The sequence below is a fragment of the Oncorhynchus keta genome, chromosome 10 (assembly GCF_023373465.1).
Source record: "Oncorhynchus keta strain PuntledgeMale-10-30-2019 chromosome 10, Oket_V2, whole genome shotgun sequence".
Lineage (NCBI taxonomy): Eukaryota > Metazoa > Chordata > Actinopteri > Salmoniformes > Salmonidae > Oncorhynchus > Oncorhynchus keta.
This window is the reverse complement of record NC_068430.1, coordinates 20821666-20842691: the sequence shown is the minus strand read 5'-3', so window position 1 is coordinate 20842691 and position 21026 is coordinate 20821666. Positions and strand designations below refer to the sequence as shown.

Below are 21026 nucleotides of genomic sequence, written 5' to 3'. Positions count from 1 at the left end.
AGAAAAAAATGCAATAAACACATAAGAGCATTTACCTGAATACAAATCTTAATTTCTTATTTTTCTGCAGCTGAATCTATCGGTTTTGCACACAGATACAAATTCACATCGGGGTGGAGGGAACAGCGATGTCTTTCATTCCATATGGTGTCATTCTTCCATAAAACGTCTGGGACAGCAAACATAGGATTAGAGGTAACACGCTTTAACCACCCAATTCTGCAAAAGCACATTGTTTACCTGGCCCCCACTTTCAGTATATCTACTAGACCACTATCATTACAAGTATACAAAGAGAGATGCCCCAATACAAAACAACAGAATGTGAGGTACTATACTGAGGACATCCTCAAGCAAACTAGATGAGGTGCAGAATAGCTAGTACAGTACAAGCAAAAAAGCAGGGATATTTTAGTATTGAAAGCACTTCACATTTGAGTGCAGTGAACAATTTACTGTCAAGGGACAATAGAATCTGGTGGTGGGCCATGGCCAAATGTACAGTAGCACTGACATTGAGGCCCTCTAAAGCAAATTTCCTGAAATGTTGTTAGTTCTCAAAGATGAACTTATTAAATCTATAGGTCCATTATCTTTTATATATACACTTTGTATCTAGTTTTAGTTTGTTTACACGTAAATAAATGTCCATAAAACATTTAGGCGGCCAGCACAAGACCTTTCTATTCAGAAAATAACTTTGAAATCTAGTGTGTCAGAAGGTCACCATTGGAGAACATTTCAAGAAATAATTGTCTACTCACTGTAGAACTGACAATGACTCTTTAATATAACATGTGAAACTAAGACAGGTGACATCTTGTGGCTTGCAGCATTTTCCTTGGATCAGTAAGGCTTCACAAAATACATCATTATTCAAGCAAAAGCTTAGAGATGACAAAGCATCCATGTAAAACTGTCTCAGACAACAGATGAGGGAGACAGATCATCATTGTGAGGAATTGAGTGACATCATCTGCCATAACCTCCATGAGTAACACTGGCTGGCTTTCTGATCAATTTAATTATATGACCCTCTGTGGGCTTGATATTCAAGAGTAACCAATGAGACAGACACTCAAAAAGAAGTTACAATCTGAAAAGTATCATTATTATTCATCTTTCACTAAATGTGGCGAACTTCCAGTTTTTCTGCTTCCCCTTCAAATCAAGCTACATTTCATCCTATTTACATCAATCACTTTTCATTATTGAAGCATATTTACACAAGTGCATTAAATAACGTGGGATTCTACAGAGTTGAATGAACATGTCCCGAGACAACTAAGTAAATGACGTGGGTCAAAAGTCAAAACATTCATTATGTACAGCATATCTGTATGGTGTGATGATCATCTTCTTGCATGAATAGCTAATTTGCTCCAGGAATCAAAGAGATTTTGCAGAAGGCACTTTAAACTCTGCAGACCCCTTTTGGGATTGAGCTCAAGACTACAGCATTCCATACAGTCTTACTTTCCATGTCATGTAAACCACTTCATAAAATACATAATTAAATATGTCCATTGACCAGCAAATCAATTAACGTACAATATATATATCACAGTGTCAGGATATAAAGGCATTCACACATGCGATGTGTTTTGGCAAAAACCTTAATTATAATCAAACAATATTACATTGACACCAAATGGGGACATTGAACTGGAGTAGATACTGAATGAAGAGACTGGATTCCACCACCTAAATACAGAGTCAAACTGATATAATGCCGGTGGGCTGGGAGGTCATGAGACTCTCTGAACCCAGTTAGTAGCGTTAAAACCAAAGGATGGACACAAACCCGTAGAACTTCTCCACTGAAAACAGGTATGATGAGTAGGTACTCTCCGCTGTCCTTCATCACTGTATTGTGACAACTGAAAGACTAAGCAGTGTAAGCAGTGGTTGGTGTTGTGGTGGTGAATTGAAGACTACACAAACGGTGCAGAATGTGGCGGTGGGTTGAGAGTAGACAGGGCGGTAGAGAACCACTTCAGAGGCAGCAAGGAGGACACAGAAGCAGGCTGGACCTACACTCTTCAAGACTTGGAATGCTGGATTAACCACTGCAGAGTGATATCTGAAGATGGGATAAAACTGTCACATTATTGCGGAGATATTTAAAAATCACAAAACTATTGCAAAATAGAAGACACCATGTATTACAAAGAGGGGGCAAAAACATTAAAAGAATGAGCATAAGCACAGCACTCCATCTTAATTTAATTAGAAATGCAGAAACTGATCATTGGTAGTGGCTGTGTGAATTGCCTCCCTCATACTACTACTCACCTATGTTGTCCTTCTCTTTGCAGGAAACAGAGTAACAACAGATTTCTCTGTCCTGGATGGCTGACAAATTCCTGTAGAGAGTTAAATCAGTAAGTGCTTTGGTTCCTTCTACTTTTGGGGTTCTTTTGTTGTTGTTGTTGTTGTACACCCCCCCCCCTTGATTGTATACAGGATAAAAGTGTCTTCTATGTGAATTAAATATACAGTAAATGTCCTTTTATCACCATCCAATGATGTAGAGTATGTAAGTAATAGTCCTTCTAAACCATGCCAAGATAAAAAGGCATTAAGGGATCTGGCAGGGTATTTCTCTCTTCAACCAGCCATCCGTAAAAAACGTACTCAAGATAAATGGTTAGCAAGAAATGGGCTTCAAAAGTTCAAATGTGCATTGGAGTCATGGCCATTTCATTACCCCTGGGAAGATTACACTGTCAAGATCACATACAAATGAAGGATATATAGGTTAACATGTCTGTGCTCATTTTGACCAATATTACAAATGGATCATTCAAGGAACAGGGAGAAACAGAGTATCTTACAACTTTTCGATGAGTTGCTTCTCGTCAAGCGCACTGGGAAGATCTCTCTTGTTACCAAGCACTAGAACCTGAGGAGAGAAGAGCGGTCAGTGGGTGTATGGAGACATGGTCATAAAGCCTGCTCTCTCTTTCTGTGACTCAGATTTCTCAGCAGAGCCAATCCCACTGGGCTGCCCTTCCCCGTTACTGCAGATACATCACACCTTCTGGACTGATAATCTATACGTCTTGCATTACCTCTTTTGCTATTACAGAACCTTCTCTGTTGGTGGAAAAAGACAACCCCTATATGGCAAGCTGGAAGGCAACAGAGTCAGTATGACAAACATTGTCCTGTCAGTTGGCAAGCTGCTGGGCTGGAATCTGAAATCTAATAAAAAATCTTGGCTGGGTACAAAATTGAGCACTTCCAATGCCACTTAGCCTGAGTAACTTAAACCATTAGTGGCCGTAATTGCCAATTAGGAGTGATGATCAAATGCATCTGATTGGAGTCATTGGACGCTCCTGGGGATGTATGGCATGGGTCAAGGTCAACAAAGATGTGCTGAACATTGGGTCTGAAGAACTCAAGGAAGATAAGTGTCACTGACTGGCCACTCATTGGGACTGATATAGCATTAGATTTGACTGAATAACTGACTTACAGGGATGCCTTGTAGCTGAGGCTTGTCTAACAGGTTGTGGAGCTCGTTCCTGGAAGCCTCTACCTTCTCACGGTCTGCTGCATCCACCATGTAACTGGAGAAAAAGACAATGCTCAGATGCAGGTTTTTCAAAACATTCGGTCTAGTAGATCCATATGCAAATGGTCACAAAACATATATAAAAATCAAATGTTCAAAGGCATTCAGTAGCATTGCATTTTCTCACTGATCACCATCGTCATAGGGAATGAATCCAGACTTCCAGCGAAAAAGAGGCTGAAGCTTCAACTAGACTAGATTTGAACTAAACAAAAATATAAACGCAACATGCAATGATTTTACTGAGTTACAGTTCATATAATTTTTTTTTTAAAAATCAGTCAATTGAAATAAATTCATTAGGCCCTAATCTATGGAATTCACATGACTGGGCAGGGGCGCAACCACGGGCGGTCCAGGGAGGGCATAGGCCTACCCACCTGGGAGCCAGGCCAACTCAATCAGAATATTTTTTTCCCCCCATAAAAAGGACTTTATTACAGACAAATACTCCTCAGTTGCATCAGCTGTCTTGGTGGCTGGCCTCAGATGATCCCGCAGGTGAGGACGATTTGGAGGTCCTGGGCTACCATGGCGACACGTGGTCTGCGGTTGTGAGGCCGGTTGGACGTACTGCCAAATTCTCTAAAACGACATTGTGGCGACTTATGGTTGAAAAATCAACATGTACGTTCTTTGGCAACATCTCCGATGGACATCCCTCCAGTCAGAATGTCAATTGCATGCTCCCTCAAAACATCTGTGGCATTGTGTGACAAAACTGCACATTTTAGAGTTGCCTTTTCTTGTCCCCAGCACAAGGTGCACCTGTGTAATAATGTTTAATCAGCTTCTTGATATGCTACACCTGTCAGAGGGATGGATGTAAGCAAATGTGTCCAAAATCTGGGAGAAATAAGCTTTTTGTGCATATGGGAAATTTATGGGAAATTTATTTTATTTCAGCTCATGAAACGAAACACGGGACAAACACTTTACATGTTGCATTTATATTTTTTATTAAGTACAGTGGGGCAAAAAACTATTTAGTCAGCCACTAATTGTGCAAGTTCTCCCACTTAAAAATATGAGGCCTGTAATTTTCATCATAGGTACACTTAAACTATGACAGACAAAATTAGAAGAAAAAAATCCAGAAAAATCACATTGTAGGATTTGATGAATTTATTTGCAAATTATGGTGGAAAATAAGTATTTGGTCACCTACAAACAAGCAAGATTTCTGGCTCTCAACAGAACTGTGACTTCTTCTTTAAGAGGCTCCTCTGTCCTCCACTCGTTACCTGTATTAATGGCACCTGTTTGAACTTGTTATCAGTATAAAAGACCTGTCCACAACCTCAAACAGTCACACTCCAAACTCCACTATGGCCAAGACCAAAGAGCTGTCAAAGGACACCAGAAACAAAATTGTAGACATGCACCAGGCTGGGAAGACTGAATCTGCAATAGGTAAGCAGCTTGGTTTGAATAAATCTACTGTGGGAGCAATTATTAGGCAATGGAAGACATACAAGACCACTGATAATCTCCCTCGATCTGGGGCTCCACGCAAGATCTCACCCCGTGGGGTCAAAATTATCACAAGAACGGTGAGCAAAAATCCCAGAACCACACAGGGGGACCTAGTGAATGACCTGCAGAGAGCTGGGACCAAAGTAACAAAGCCTACCATCAGTAACACACTACGCCGCCAGGGACTCAAATCTTGCAGTGCCAGACGTGTCCCCTTGCTTAAGCCAGTACATGTTCAGGCCCGTTTGCTAGAGAGCATTGGATGATCCAGAAGAAGATTGGGAGAATTTCATATGGTCAGATGAAACCAAAATATAACTTTTTGGTAAATACTCAACTCGTCGTGTTTGGAGGACAAAGATTGCCGAGTTGCATCCATACCTACTGTGAAGCATGGGGGTGGAAACATCATGCTTTGGGGCTGTTTTTCTGCAAAGGGACCAGGATGACTGATCCGTGTAAAGGAAAGAATGAATGGGGCCTTGTATCGTGAGATTTTGAGTGAAAATCTCCTTCCATCAGCAAGGGCATTGAAGATGAAACGTGGCTGGGTCTTTCAGCATGACAATGATCCCAAACACACCGCCAGGGCAACGAAGGAGTGGCTTCGTAAGAAGCATTTCAAGTATGCTAGAAATTCTTAGGAGGGAGTTGAAAGTGCGTGTTGCCAGCAACAGCCCCAAAACATCACTGCTCTAGAGGAGATCTGCATGGAGGAATGGGCCAAAATACCAGCAACAGTGTGTGAAAACCTTGTGAAGACTTACAGAAAACGTTTGACCTCTGTCATTGCCAACAAAGGGTATATAACAAAGTATTGAGAAACTTTTGTTTTGACCAAATACTTATTTTCCACCATAATTTGCAAATAAATAAAAAAAATCCTACAATGTGATTTTCTGGATTTATTTTTTCATTTTGTCTGTCATAGTTGAAGTGTACCTATGATGAAAATTACAGGCCTCTCATCTTTAAGTGGGAGAACTTGCACAATTGGTGGCTGACTAAACATTTTTGCCCCACTTTATAAATATCCAATGCCATTTTGCAAATATTTTTGAAAACTACTTCTAAAATATTAGTCACATGGAGTGAAGACTTAGAAAAGCACAAAAATGACAAAAAACATGAAAATGCCATCTCGTATTGCTGCGGCAAGGAAAATGGTGGAGAACAGTCAGACGACCGCGTTCTAAACTAAATGCATCCTGAAAAGATAATAGTTATCTCCTGAACCCAACGTGATTGCTAAAGTAGACCATGAAAGAGCATATCTTTATGCAGCTCTAAGTGTTTTTGGTTCAAATTAGGACAGGAACCACAGCGTTTGAGAGGGTAGGAGCCTGCATTTCAGAGCCAAGGGCATATAATGAGACCGGGTAGAGACATTGGTGAGAGGTAACAGTCCTGGCATTGACACACACTGACCACAGCAAACGTTGATACAGAGCATGTTATGGTTAGAGTGGAGCCGCAAGGTGGCTTACTCTGGTCCAGATACTTACACAATGGCATTGACTCCTCGGCAGTACCTCTCCCACATGCTTCTGAAGCGAGGCTGTCCACCTATGTCCCAGATCTGCACAGTAGACAGACAGACAGACAGTAGGTCAATGTGGACACTGCACAGACACTCATCTTTCCCTACCGTTCCCGGGGAGATGCACAGCACAGACAGCAATTAGAGCAGAGTTTAATGGCAAACCTTTACCTTAATCGTCACGTTGCCTTTGGTAACCTTCCGCATGTTGAAGCCGACTGTGGGAATCATGTCTTCACTAAACTGACCAGACTGTGAGAAACCAAAACAAGGAAAAGTTAAGGACATGAGGAATGCTTTATCGGCTATATGGACATTTAGCACACAAAGCTAGACACAAGCATTTGGATACACATTGAGCAGCAATTTGAAAAGTACCAAAATGTATTATTGCAGATTTGGGGGATAGTTGGTGGCCAGGCTCGAGCCTGGAACATTTGAAGGACATTTGCCAACAAAATTCACTACCGATTATGGTATCAAAGACTCCATAAAATGTAGGTATGGTCAGTTAAAGGTCACAGAAATGTAAAGGGGTATGATTGTCTACGATATTGTCTCTACATTGAAGCTATTATAAGGCGAAAGAAATTAAAAAGATTACAACAATTTTTTGGGATGCTCTATATAAATGTCATTGTCAGTTGCATGACCATTTTTCCAAAATGCCCTCTTAAAAACAACTTTGGCTATGCCTAGAATTTAAAATATTCCAGATACTGAAAATGTAACATTTTAAAACACACAAAATCACACTTAAAATTGAAAACATATTCTGGGAAAGCTTATCAAAATTGCTGAAGGGTTCGGACTTTCAGATGTGAGAACTAAAACAGGAAGAAAGTGAGACAGGTTCAACCAAGTTCCCCCCCCAAAATGAGGCCCATAACATCTGGTTCTATTATGGTGCCTTCCTGGCCAGCTGGTCAAATGACACATTCACTTCACAGTTCCCTTTTAGTGCAGGAGGGAGTTCACAAGCACCATCTTGCAAAAATGTAACACAAACAGATTGAAAGGGGTATCCCATGTTTGCTCCAAATGAGATTGTAGGAATGAGCTCTAGAAAAGCAAAAGTCCAATGACAGCCACCATTGCCATTGGTATAGTTTTATACAAACACTTGAGTAGCAAGGCAAGCAGAGGGATTTCAAGAAAATACACAAAAAACTGCATTAGTTGTGTGGCTGGTGACTACGGGGTGGGTGAGAGCGCAGCTCTGTCCAGCTCCAGACCACATCCAGGTCACCTGACCATAACGAAGTGAAAAAGTGCTGCATTCTTGTGATGAATACAAGCATGGAGAAACTATTCCAATCTGATATTGCAAGGCCTCTTTGGTAATTATCCTCTTCTACTCAGACTAGAGTATCCAACAATTACTGTAAAGGACATTCTTAAGTCAAGCCAATACATATGCCTAGACTTCAAATGGTCTTTGTATTTGGGGTCATGAATTAACTTCTTCGATATAGGGGGCGCTCTTAATTTTTGGATGAAAAACGTTCCCGTTTTAAACAAGATATTTTGTCACGAAAAGATGCTCGACTATGCATATAATTGACAGCTTTGGAAAGAAAACTCTGACGTTTCCAAAACTGCAAAGACATTGTCTGTGAGTGCCACAGAACTGATGTTACAGAAAAAAAACAGGTAAAAATACAATCAGGAAGTGCCACATTTTTTAAAACCGCCTCATGGCAATGACTCCTTATATGGCTGCGGAGGAGCTAGGAGTCAACTACCGTTTCCACGTTTTCCCCAAGGTGTCTGCAGAATTCTGACGTATTTGTAGGCATATCATTGGAAGATTGACCCTAAGAGACTACATTTACCAGGTGGTCGCTTGGTGTCCTCTGTTGCAATTATTGCGTAATCTCCAGCTGCAGAACTTTTCTGTTTTCTACTGAGGAGAAACCCAACTGCCACGAAGGATTTATCATCGAATAGATATGTGAAAAACACCTTGAGGATGATTCTAAACAACGTTTGCCATGTTTCTGTCGATATTATGGAGTTAATTTGGAAAAAAAGTTTGGCGTTTGTTTTTTTTTTTCTTAGCCAAAAAGTGATGAACAAAACGGAGCGATTTCTCCTACACAAAATAATCTTTTTGGAAAAAATGCTAATTTGCTATCTAACTGAGTCCCCTCATTGAAAACATCTGAAGTTCTTCAAAGGTAAATTATTTTATTTGAATGCTTTTCTTGTTTTTGTGAAAATGTTGCCTGCTGAATGCTATCAATACTCTTACACAAATGCTTGTGTAGCTTTGGTTGAAAAGCATATTTTGAAAATCTGAGATGACAGTGTTAAAAGGCTAAGCTTATGTTTCAATATATTTATTTCATTTGCGATTTTCATGAATAGAAAAAGTTGCATTATGCTAATGCATTATAGTTCTCAGCCAAGCAGGATGAACAAACGTGAGGTTTTTCGCCTACAAAAATATTATTTTTGGGAAAAAGGAACATTTGCTATCTAACTGGGAGTCTCCTGAGTGAAAGCATCTGAAGTTCTTCAAAGGTAAATGATTTAATTTGGTTGCTTTTCTTATTTTTGTGAAAATGTTGCCTGCTGCCAGCACAAGCCTAGCATAGCATAGCATTATGCCATGCTAAACTTACACAAATGCGTGTCCAGCGTTGGCTGTAACGCATATTTTGAAAATCTGAGATGACAGTGTTGTTAACAAAAGGCTACGCTTGTTTGAATATATTTATTTCATTAGCGAATAAACAGGAAACGTTGCGTTATGGTAATGCGCTTGAGGCTATGGTTACGCTCCCGGATACGGGATTGCTCGTCGCTAGAGGTTAAGCAGGTTGTGGGTCCACTGGGATTGTCTGCCTCTAACCCTAATACAGGGGCTGAGTCACTGGCTTACTGGTGCTCTTCCATGCCGTCCCTAGGAGGGGTGAGTCACTGACGTGATCTTCCTGTCCGGGTTGGCGCCCCCTCTTGGGTTGTGCCGTGGCGGAGATCTTTGTGGGTTATACTCGGCCTCGTCTCAGGATGGTAAGTTGGTGGTTAAAGATATCCCACTCGTGGTGTGGGGGCTGTACTTTGGCAAAGTGAGTGGGGTTATATCCTGCCTATTTGGCCCTATCCGGGGGTATCGTCGGATGGGGCCACAGTGTCTCCCGAACCCTCCCGTCTCAGCCTCCAGTATTTATGCTGCAGTAGTTTGTGTCAGGGGGCTAGGGTCAGTCTATTATAGAGTATTTCTCCTGTCTTATCCAGTCTCCTGTGTTAATTTAAGTATGCTCTCGAATAGAGGCCGACCGATTAATCGGAATGACCGATTAATTAGGGCCGATTTCAAGTTTTCATAACAATCAGAAATCGGTATTTTTGGACACCGATTTGGCCATTTAAAAAAAAAAACCTTTATTTAACTAGGCAAGTCAGTTAAGAACACATTCTTATTTTCAATGACGGCCTTGGAACGGTGGGTTAACTGCCTTGTTCAGGGGCAGAACGACAGATTTTTACCTTGTCAGCTCCAGGACTCAATCTTGCAACCTTACGGTTAATTAGTCCAACGCTCTAACCACCAGCCTCACATTGCACATTGCCGGTTACGCGAATGCTGTAGAGGCCAAGGTAAGTTGCTAACTAGCATTAAACTTATCTTATAAAAAAAAACTCAATCAATCATAATCACTAGTTAACTACACATGGTTGATGATATTACTAGTGTGTCCTGCGGGGGGGGATGATTTAACAAAAGTGCATTCGCAAAAAAGCACAATCGTTGCACGACTAACAGGCTAACTACTTCCATGCCCGCCATCAGCAGTCTCTCAAACATTGACCACAACCCTTTGGTCGCGAGTGAGAGTGCTGTCACCTCTTCCCATGATGGCCTCACCTGCGCCTCTACCCACTGTAGCACTGGCTGTAGAGGTCTGTGTCCCGTCCCGTCCCTGCCCCCATTCAGCCACGTCGACAGTCTGCAGCTCACAGCAGACAGGTCCCAGCGCCCGACACACTGTGGCACAGACCCCCTCTGCACACAGCTCTCTCTCCAATCACAGTGGCGGCAGCAGTCTGCAGTACAGGGTCGACAGGACATGGCGTCGGCGTTGCCCCTGCCCTGTGCACCACTGTGAAGTAATACGGCTGAAGCTCCTCCAACCAGCGTGCCACCTGCCCCTCGGGCTTTCTGAAAGACATGAGCCACTGGAGAGCAGAGTGGTCAGTCCTTACAGTAAAGGGCAAGCCACCCAGGTAGTACTTGAAGTGTTTGACGGAAGCCACAACAGCCAAGAGCTCCCGCCGGGTGACACAGTAGCGGCGCTCATGTTTGTCAAATGTTTTGCTGAAGTACGCCACCACTCTCCCCACCTCTGGCCCCACCTGGGCCAGCACCCCACCCATGCCCACATTGCACGCGTCTGTGTCCAGGACAAAGGGCGAGCACGGGGGCCTCGATCAGTGCACGCTTGAGGGTGTTGAATGCCTCATCACACTCCACTGTCCAAGTGAAATCCTTGTCCTTCGGCAGCAGGCGGTTCAGGGAAGCAGCGACGCTTGAGAAGCCCCATAAAAACCTCCTGTAGTACGAGGCCAGGCCCAGGAAGCTCTTCAGTTGACGCTAGTCGGGGGTGGGCCAGTCTGACAGCCCCCACCTTGTCCTCCATGGTGCTGATCCCCTCCTTCCCCACACGGTGGCCCAAGAAGGACACCTCTCTCCTCATGAAGTGGCACTTCTCGGGGTGGAGCTTCAGACCTGCGGCAGCCACCCTCTCCAGCACACGCCATAGCGCCCCCAGGGTTGACTGGAAGGGCCTGCCATGGGCCAGGATGTCATTGAGGTATACCAGACACTGCTGTCGGGGGATGCCATCCAGCACCCTGTCCATCAAACGCTCAAAAGTAGCTGGAGCGTTGCACAGGCCGAAGCACAGGACCTTGAACTGCCAGTGTCCTCTGTTGGTGGAGAATGCAGTTTTGGCTCTGGCACCTGCCAGTAGCCACTGCGGAGGTCTAGTGAGGAGAACCTGGAGGACCCCCTAACCATGTCCAGCGACTCATCGATATAGGGTAGGAGTCCTTCCTGGTTACCTCATTCAGCCACCTGTAGTCCACACAGAACCTCCGCTCGCCCCCCTTCTTCAGAACCATGACGACTGGCGCCACCCAGGGGCTGTCTGAGGGCTTGATGAAATCTGCCCACTGCATCTCCAACATAGTGGAGTCTACCGCCTCCTGGCGTGCCAGCGGGATACGGCGGGGACACATCTTGATGGGTCGAGCATCACCTGTGACGATCTCATGCTGCACCAGATGAGTCTGACCCATTTTTTCCTCACTCAGTGCAAAGCTGTCTCTGAATTCAAACAGCAACTGCCACAACCATTTCTGCTGCTCGGGGTCAAGACCAACACAGTTCCTCCCACATATCTCCCTCACTGCAGACAGTGTCCTCTCCTCTCCGGGGTAGCTGGGCTGGGGGGGGTGCGGCCCGGGCTCACAGAGGGCTGTGTCGTGGAGGTAGCTGGGGGAATGTAACACACAGCTTTAGGTGATAGTGGGGGCTGGGGAAAAGCCACACAGATGTGGGGGAGGGGGGGGGCAACCATGAGTCTCTGCTGCTTTAACTGTTGGAGTAAAGGGTTTGTTGGGTTGAGTGAATGTGACATTAGGGGGGTGCCTAAGTATCTAACTGAGCGATGGTATCTGACTGAGCGGTGGTAGGCAGAAGCAGGCGCGTAAACATTCATTCAGCAGCTCTTCATTGTGCGTCAAGCATTGCGCTGTTTGAATTCAAACCTATCAACTCCTGAGATGAGGCTGGTGTGACCGAAGTGAAATGGCTGGCTAGTTAGCGCACGCTAATAGCGTTTCAAACTTCACTCGCTCTGAGCTTTGGGGTGGTTGATTCCCTTGCTCAGCATGGGTAACGCTGCTTCTATATGGTGGCTGTTGTCATTGTGTTGCTGGTTCGATCCCAGGGAGGAGCAAGGAGAGGGACGGAAGCTATACTGTTACACTTGCAATACTAAAGTGCCTTTAAGAACATTCAATAGTCAAAGGTTAATGAAATTTCAAATGGTATAAAGGGAAATAGTCCTATAATAACTACAACCAAACTTTTCTTTCTTGAAGACTCGTGTTAAAAGGAACCACCAGCTTTCAAATGTTCTGAGCAAGGAACTGAAACGTTAGCTTTCTTACATAGCACATATTGCACTTTTACGTTCTTCTCCAACACTTTGTTTTTGCATGATTTAACCAAATTGAACACATTTCATTATCTACTTGAGGCTAAATTGATTTTATTTATGTATTATATCAAGTTAAAATAAGTGTTAACTCAGTATTGTTGTAATTGTCATTACTACAAATACACGTTAAAAAAATTACACATTTTTTAAAAATTGTCCACTTAAAATCGGTATCGGCCTTTTTGGTCCTCCAATAATCGGTATCGGCGTTGAAAAATTATAATCGGTCGACCTCTAGCCGCCACCCACACAGGATGACACACAGTCCTGCCCCCTACTGTCAGAGTCATTACCGTGCGGAATTGCACGGTTGTGGGCTCACACTGAGTCCAACCTGACACAATAGCTGGCCACACCAGGGTTACTGTGGACCCAGTGTCCACCAGGGCGGAGCAGGGTACCCCCTCCACAGTGACATGACAAAAGCCCCAACACAGGTCCGGCCCACCACAACAACAGGCTCCATTCGCTTGTCCTCGTCTGTTTCTGGGGGAAGTGGAACCTTGCTTCCCCGTCTGTGCCGGTGGGCTCCTCCTGAAGATGGTGGTTGTGATAGAAAGCAAGGGGTCCACACTACCCGGTCTATGCGGACCCCGAGCCGTTTCCCTGAGCTTTGGGGGACATGGTGCAAGCCTGGCGCAGATGGCCTGGCTGGCCACAACCCCAGCAGACCCTGGGACCAGGGCGTGTGTTTCGTGACGCCTGTAACGACACAGCACGAATGAGTTCTGTCGTTTCAGCCACTGAAACATTTCCGGCTGAAGCCCCAGCCCACACTAGCTCCCTCTCCAAAGCCATCTCCAAGGCTATCTGCAATGACTCAGGATGAGCCAGCTGGGTCAGTATGCACAGCTCCATAGGAGAGAGCCCCGCCGAGATTAGCCCCGCAGAGAGAGGCTCTCAATGTCATTAGCTGGCACCCGTAGAGGCTCTTCAGGTTGCCTGCGTCTATTACTCAACCCGGGCTGTACACACTGTCCATAGCGCCTCCTCAGTGCTCCTACTAAAGCACCATAATCACGTCTGTCCTCGGGGCGAATCAATATCAAACAGGCCAGAGCATCATCCATGAGGCGTAAAGCCAACTGCAGTGCCCTTTCTTCATTAGACCAACCACTAAAATGAGCTAACAGTTCAAACTGGGCACGAAAAGCTTCCCAATCCGCCTTACCGGAATACTTCAGGGTCAGATACAGACGCAGCCGGGAACTGATAGCATGTAACACCCCAAAAGACCCGCAGGGGACGTAAACAAAATAATTAGCATAGTCGGCGCTACACAAAACGCACAAATAAAATATAAAACATTCATTACCTTTGACCATCTTCTTTGTTGGCACTCCTAGATGTCCCATAAACATCACTATTGGGTCTTTTTTTCGATTAAATCGGTCCATATATAGCCTAGATATCGATCTAATAACGTAACGTTATTTTTTTAAATTAAAAAATTTGCCAATAAACTTTCACAAAACACTTCGAAATACTTTTGTAATGCAACTTTAGGTATTAGTAAACGTTAATAAGCGATCAAATCGATCACGAGGCGATGTATATTCTATAGCTGTACGTCTGGAAATAATGTCCGTGTAAATCTCAACCAAAATATCCGGTCGGAGACCGGAAGAAAGGCGCTACCTTGTGCCCGTTTGACCAAGAAACAAATCGTAGGCAAATGACAAGACTGTTGACATCGTGTGGAAGCTGTAGGTATTGCAACCTCGGCCCCATTTAATGTGGTTCACATTCAACAATGGGTTCTAGTGGCGCATGGATATATATTTTCGCATTTTCAGTGATCAGATTTTCCTGCGCTTTTCGATGAAACGCACGTTCTGTTATAGTCACAGCCGTGATTTAACCAGTTTTGTAAACGTGTTTTCTATCCACACATACTAATCATATGCATATACTATATTCCTGGCATGAGTAGCAGGGTGCTGAAATGTTGCGCGATTTTTAACAGAATGTTCGAAAAAGTAGGGGGTAGGAGTAACAGGTTAACCCAACTTTACACAGGCTACTGTTTGGCCGTAGCCCACACCAAATAAATGAAAGATAACCCACAAGCCAACCGTGACCTTCTCTTGTGAAGGCCAGACATAGAGAGAACAAAGGCTAAACCTGGTCTTAACTTCCAATGCTCCATCCCCCTGCCCAACCCCCCTCCACGCCACTCCGCCAACATGCCCGGCATCAGAACATTCCCGTGATTGGCAGATAGCAGGTTGATTAGTATGTCAGACCCCACGAAAACTGGGTACTGGTAAGTACAACACAACCACCTACTAGCCTAACACATAACACACAGTTGTCTGTGCGGGTCGCTACAGTACAGAGAGAAATAGTCCTATAAATACCATATTAACTACAACTTAAAACCTCTTACCTTGGAATATTGAAGTCTCATGTTAAAAGGAACCACCAACTATCACACGTTCATGTTCGGAGCAAGGAACTTAAACGTTAACTTTTTTTACATGGCACATATTGCACTTTTACTTTCTTCTCCAACACTTTGTTTTTACATTATTTAAACTAAATTGAACATGTTTCATTATTTATTTGAGGCTAAATTGATTTTTATTGATGTATTATATTAAGTTGCGTCGGCAGGGTAACCTAGTGGTTAGAGCGTTAGACTAGTAACTGGAAGGTTACAAGTTCAAACCCCCGACCGAACAGGCAGTTAACCCACTGTTCCTAGGCAGTCATTGAAAATAAGAATTTGCTCTTAACTGACTTGCCTAGTTAAATAAAGTTAAAATAAAATACATTTAAAAAAAAGTTAAAATAAGCATTCATTTAGTATTGTTGTAATTGCCATTATTACAAATAACATTTTAAAAATTGGCCGATTAATCGGTATCGGCTGTTTTTGGTCCTCCAATAAATCGGTATCGGTTGACCTCTACTCTCCAATTGTCTCCCTCTTTCTTTCTTTCTTTCTCTCAGAGGACCTGAGCCCTAGGACCATTCCTTAGGACTACCTAGCCTGATGACTCCTTGCTGCCCCCAGTCAACCTGGTCGTGTTGCTGTTCCAGTTTCAACTGTTCTGCCTGCGGCTATGGAACAGACCTGCTGTTTTCAACTCTCTAGAAACAGCAGGAGCGGTAGAGATACTTTGAATGATCGGCTATGAAAAGCCAACTGACATTTACTCCTGAGGTGTTGACCTGTTGCACCCTCGACAACCACTGTGATTATTATTATTTGACCCTGCTGGTCATCTATGAACATCTTGGCCATGTTCTGTTATAATCTCCACCCAGCACAGCCAGAAGAGGACTGGCCACCCCTCATGCCCTGGTTCCTCTCTAGGTTTCTTCCTAGGTTTTGGCCTTTCTAGGGAGTTTTTCCTAGCCACTGTGCTTCTACACCTGCATTGCTTGCTGTTTGGGGTTTTAGGCTGGGTTTCTGTACAGCACTTTGTGACATCAGCTGATGTAAGAAGGGCTTTATAAATAAATTTGATTTGATAATGGACACCAGTGGAGGCTGCTTAGAAGAGGACGGCTCACAATAATAATAATATGTTTGATACATTTGACACCATCCCAATCTTTCCGCTCCAGTCATTACCACAAGCCTGTCCTTCCCATCTAAGGTGTCACCAACCTGTGATGGACACACACAAACTACATTACCAAAAGTATGTGGACACATGCTCATTGAACATCTCATTCCAACATAGAGTTGGTCCACCCTTTGCTGCTATAACAGCCGCCACTCTTCTGGTAAGGTGAGGTTGGGCACTGATGTTGGGCAATTAGGCCTGGCTCGCAGTTGGCATTCCAATTGATTTAAAGGTGTCCGGTGGTCAGGGCTCTGTGCAGGCCAGTGAAGTTCTTCCACACAGATCTCGACAAACCCTTTCTGTATGGACCTCACTTTGTGCACAGCGGCATTGACATGCTGAAAAAAAAAGGGCCTTCCCCAAACTGTTGCCACGAAGTTTGAAGCACAGAATCGTCTAGAATGTCATTGTATGCTTTAGATTTCCCTTCACTGAAACTAAGGGGCCAGACTATTATTCCTACTCCACCAAACTTTACTGTTGTCACTATGCAGTCTGGCAAGTAGCATCCTCCTGGTATTCGCCAAACCTTGATTCATCTGTCCGACCACCAGATGGCGAGGTGTGATTCATCACTCAAGACAACGCGTTTCCACTGCTCCAGAGTCCAATGTCAGCAAGCTTTACACCACTCGAGCTGAACCCTTTTCATGAAGCTCACAACAATCAGTTATTGTGCTGACGTTGCTTCCCAGAGGCAGTTTGGAACTCGGTAGTGAGTGTTGCAACCAAGGTCAGAGGATTTTTACGCACTATGTGCTTCAGCACTCCCGTTCTGTGAGCTTGTGTGTCCTACCACTTTGCGGCTGAGCCGTTGTTGCTCTTAGACGTTTCCACTTCACAATGACACTTACATTTAACCAGGGCAACTACAGCAGGGCAGAAATTTGACAAACTGACTTATTGGAAAGGTGGCATCCTATGACAGTGCCCTGTTGAAAATCATTGAGCTCTTAAATAAGGCTGTTCTACCAATGTTTGTCTATGGAGATTGCATGGTGTTGTGCTTGATTTTATACACCCGTCAGCAATGGGTGTGGCTGAAATGGCCAAATCCACTAATTTGAAGGGGTGTCCACATACTTTTGTATGCATGCATGTATACACACAGTGGGGAGGTATTTGATAACCTGCAAAATCGGTGTTTCCTACTTACAAACCATGTAAAGGTCTGTAATTTTTATCATATGTACACTTCAACTGTGAGAGACGGAATCGAAAACAAATCCAGAAAATCATGTTGTATGATTTAAGTAATTAATTAGCATTTTATTGCATGACATAAGTATTTGATACATCAGAAAAGCAGAACTTAATATTTGGTACAGAAACCTTTGTTTGCAATTCCAGAGATATACGTTTCCTGTAGTTCTTGACCAGGTTTGCACACACTGCAGCAGGGATTTTGGCTCACTCCTCCATAGAGACCTTCTCCAGATACTTCAGGTTTCGGGGCTGTCGCTGTGCAATACGGACTTTCAGCTTCCTCCAAAGATGTTCTATTGGGTTCAGGTCTGGAGACTGGCTAGGCCACTCCAGGACCTTGAGATGCTTCTTAATTGCCCTGGCTGTGTGTTTCGGGTCGTTGTCATGCTGGAAGTCACAGCCATGACCCATCTTCAATACTCTTACTGAGGGAAGGAGGTTGTTGGCCAAGATCTCACGATACATGGCCCCATCCATCCTCCCCTCAATACGGTGCAGTCGTCCTGTTCCCTTTGCAGAAAAGCATCCCCAAAGAATGATGTTTCCACCTCCATGCTTCACGGTTGGGATGGTGTTCTTGGGGTTGTACTCATCCTTCTTCTTCCTCCAAACACAGCAAATGGAGTTTAGACCAAAAAGCTCTATTTGTGTCACATCAGACCACATGACCTCCCATTCCTCCTCTGGATCATCCAGACGGTCATTGGAAAACTTCAGACGGGCCTGGACATGCGCTGGCTTGAGCAGGGGGACCTTGCGTGCGCTACAGGATTTTAATCCATGACGGCGTACTGTGTTATGAATGGTTTTCTTTGAGACTGTGGTCCAAGCTCTCTTCAGGTCATTGACCAGGTCCTGCCGTGTAGTTCTGGGCTGATCCCTCACCTTCCTCATGATCATTGATGCCCCACGAGGTGAGATCTTGCATGGAGCCCCAGACCGAGGGTGATTGACCATCATCTTGAACTTCTTCCATTTTCTAATAATTGCACCAACAGTTGTTGCCTTCTCACCAAGCTGCTTACCTATTGTCCTGTAGCCCATCCCAGCCTTGTGCAGGTCTACAATTTTATCCCTGATGTCCTTATACAGCTCTCTGGTCTTGGCCATTGTGGAGAGGTTGGAGTGTTTGATTGAGTGTGTGGACAGGTTTCTTTTATACAGGTAACAAGTTCAAACAGGTGCAGTTAATACAGGTAATGAGTGGAGTACAGGAGGACTTCTTAAAGAAAAACTAACAGGTCTGTGAGAGCTGGAATTCTTACTGGTTGGTAGGTGATCAAATAGTTATGTCATGCAATAAAATGCTAATTAATTACTTAAAAATCATACAATGTGATTTTCTGGATTTTTGTTTTAGATTCTGTCTCTCACAGTTGAAGTGTACTTATGATCAAAATTACAGACCTCTACATGCTTTGTAAGCAAGAAAACCTGCAAAATCGGCAGTGTATCAAATACTTGTTCTCCCCACTGTATGTATGTATGTATGCATGCATGCATGCATGCATGTATGCATGTATGTATATGGATTGGCTAAATTTATTTTTGGGGGGCTGTAACTGTACCAAGTGTGCTCTGCATGGGGTAGAACGCCAACATTGTGGAACAACCAGGGAAAACAAAAGACCTGCTTTCCTTGTGCAACACTATTAGTCCTTCTAAATGACTTGGCAAATCAGGCCCAAAATTCTACATGCCTGCCTGTCTACAAGTATATTGCCAAAGAGCAAATATGGACATTGGGACACATTTGATAAGGCTTGTGGAGAGGGAAATGTAGCCTAATCAGCAGTAGGTCAGCTGAACACAGCCATGATCTGAGAAAGTGAACTCCACGTTCTTAAATACCCTTAAGTACTATGTAGTGTGCACTTCTAAAACAGTAGCCCAGATAGGATGTTAATCTGGTCTCGGAGTTCTCGTTGTAAACTGTGCAATTCTTATAGGCCAAACTGTTGATGTTATGTTTCCATGTGTCTTGTATCAGTGCAGGGAGGCAGTCACGCCCCTTGATATGAATGAAACCTGACTCTTCATCTCACTTGGATGATGTAATAACAGCAGGCTGCCAGAAAAAAAAACTAAAGTTGGATTGTACAGTTTGCAGTTATTATTTTTTTGCTAGCCTCGTGATTCAGCTCTCAGAAGTAGGGCCTAGCCTATAGCTAGCTGGCTACTTTGTGGTTTAGGCCAAAACAAAGGACTGTGGGTTTAATAATTTCAAATGGTCACACTTCGTTACAACTTGAGTGATGTTGACTGTCCATTTAATGTGTTGACAAAGACAGATTAACGGTTTGTTATGCTTTAGCCATGCTAACTAGCCAACATTAGCTGACTGCAGAAACAAAAGAAAGTGATGCCCCTCATCTTGCTAACGTTACATATTAACTCCAGCGTTGCCATTATGAGAGTTAATTAATTTATCTAACGGATTTGACTTTAGAATACGTGTGACATAGCTAACGTTAGTTACATGATAAAGTAGCCTTATTTATGGCTAAAGTTAGCCAGTCATGATGCTTACTAACTACTAACGTTATAACTGTAACCGATTAAACGGAACTCCAACGTCACATCAAAGACTACTAATTTCAGCACAAAAATAGCCTAATTACACATTCTTTGGTCGCAGAAATCTGCAAAAACATATATAAAACGTACTTGTATTTTACTTCGGAGTTACAGTCCGCTCACAGTAGTCGCCACTCAACTCCATCCTAAATCGTTGAGTTGAGTCGGCTACTTGCTAGCTAGCTAGCTGATGACACTGCAGAGCACCTGTACTTACTGCTATGCTAGCATAGCATTATGTTAGCAAACAGTGTATCAGCTCAGATGGTAGCTAACCAACTCAACTAAGCACACAGGTTCCTTACATACCAGCTAGCTGGGCTAGACAGTCCAGCTGCTCGTGGTCTCTTCCTATCCAACACCAGCATGTCAATACGAACATTTTTTATTAATGTGGTGTGGTAATTAAATCCTTATTACTTACTGATATCACATTGACAAAGGTGGTTTTCCCGGAGTACTGAAGTCCAACTAACGTGAGCTCCATCTCTTCTTTCCAGAAGAGAGACCTAAACCAGTCCAAAAGTCTGTTAATTAGCGCCAGCATCTTGATGAGTGCCACTGAACACAAAAGTAGTACAGCAAGACCAGTAACTTCTATTCATAGAGATCCTATTAATTCCTAATGATATGGTTCTATCCGCCTCCAGACAGCTGTTCCGTTCGGCCAAACAAAAGTATGTCTACAGGAAGTAGCATACCCGCTGTCATATGACCATGACGGCTGTGTCGAGACTCAATCAACATTACGTGTAGGTCTTATTTTTCACCACAAGATGGCGAGTTAGTATTGTTATTTAGAAAATCTGACATCAAGGGTCACTGTGGTGATC

The 21026-nt window shown here is 43.6% G+C and overlaps 1 protein-coding gene across 2 annotated transcripts; it reads right to left on the bottom strand.

The window, feature by feature from the left end:
• Positions 1–769: 769 nt before the first annotated feature.
• Positions 770–20892, bottom strand: LOC118388349 (ADP-ribosylation factor-like protein 8B-A). Of its 2 annotated transcripts, none has more exons than XM_052526658.1 (7): positions 20618–20892; positions 6771–6851; positions 6565–6638; positions 3485–3578; positions 2838–2905; positions 2296–2366; positions 770–2100 (listed from the first exon to the last, which is right to left on the bottom strand). In XM_052526658.1, the coding sequence occupies exons 1-7, from the start codon at positions 20738–20740 to the stop codon at positions 2063–2065; spliced, it is 549 nt and encodes a 182-aa protein (XP_052382618.1). In that variant the 5' UTR covers positions 20741–20892; the 3' UTR covers positions 770–2062. The 2 variants fall into 2 exon arrangements, with proteins under 2 accessions (XP_052382618.1, XP_035633210.1); XM_035777317.2 differs by having other exon boundaries at positions 770–2083; positions 20618–20890.
• Positions 20893–21026: the final 134 nt, after the last annotated feature.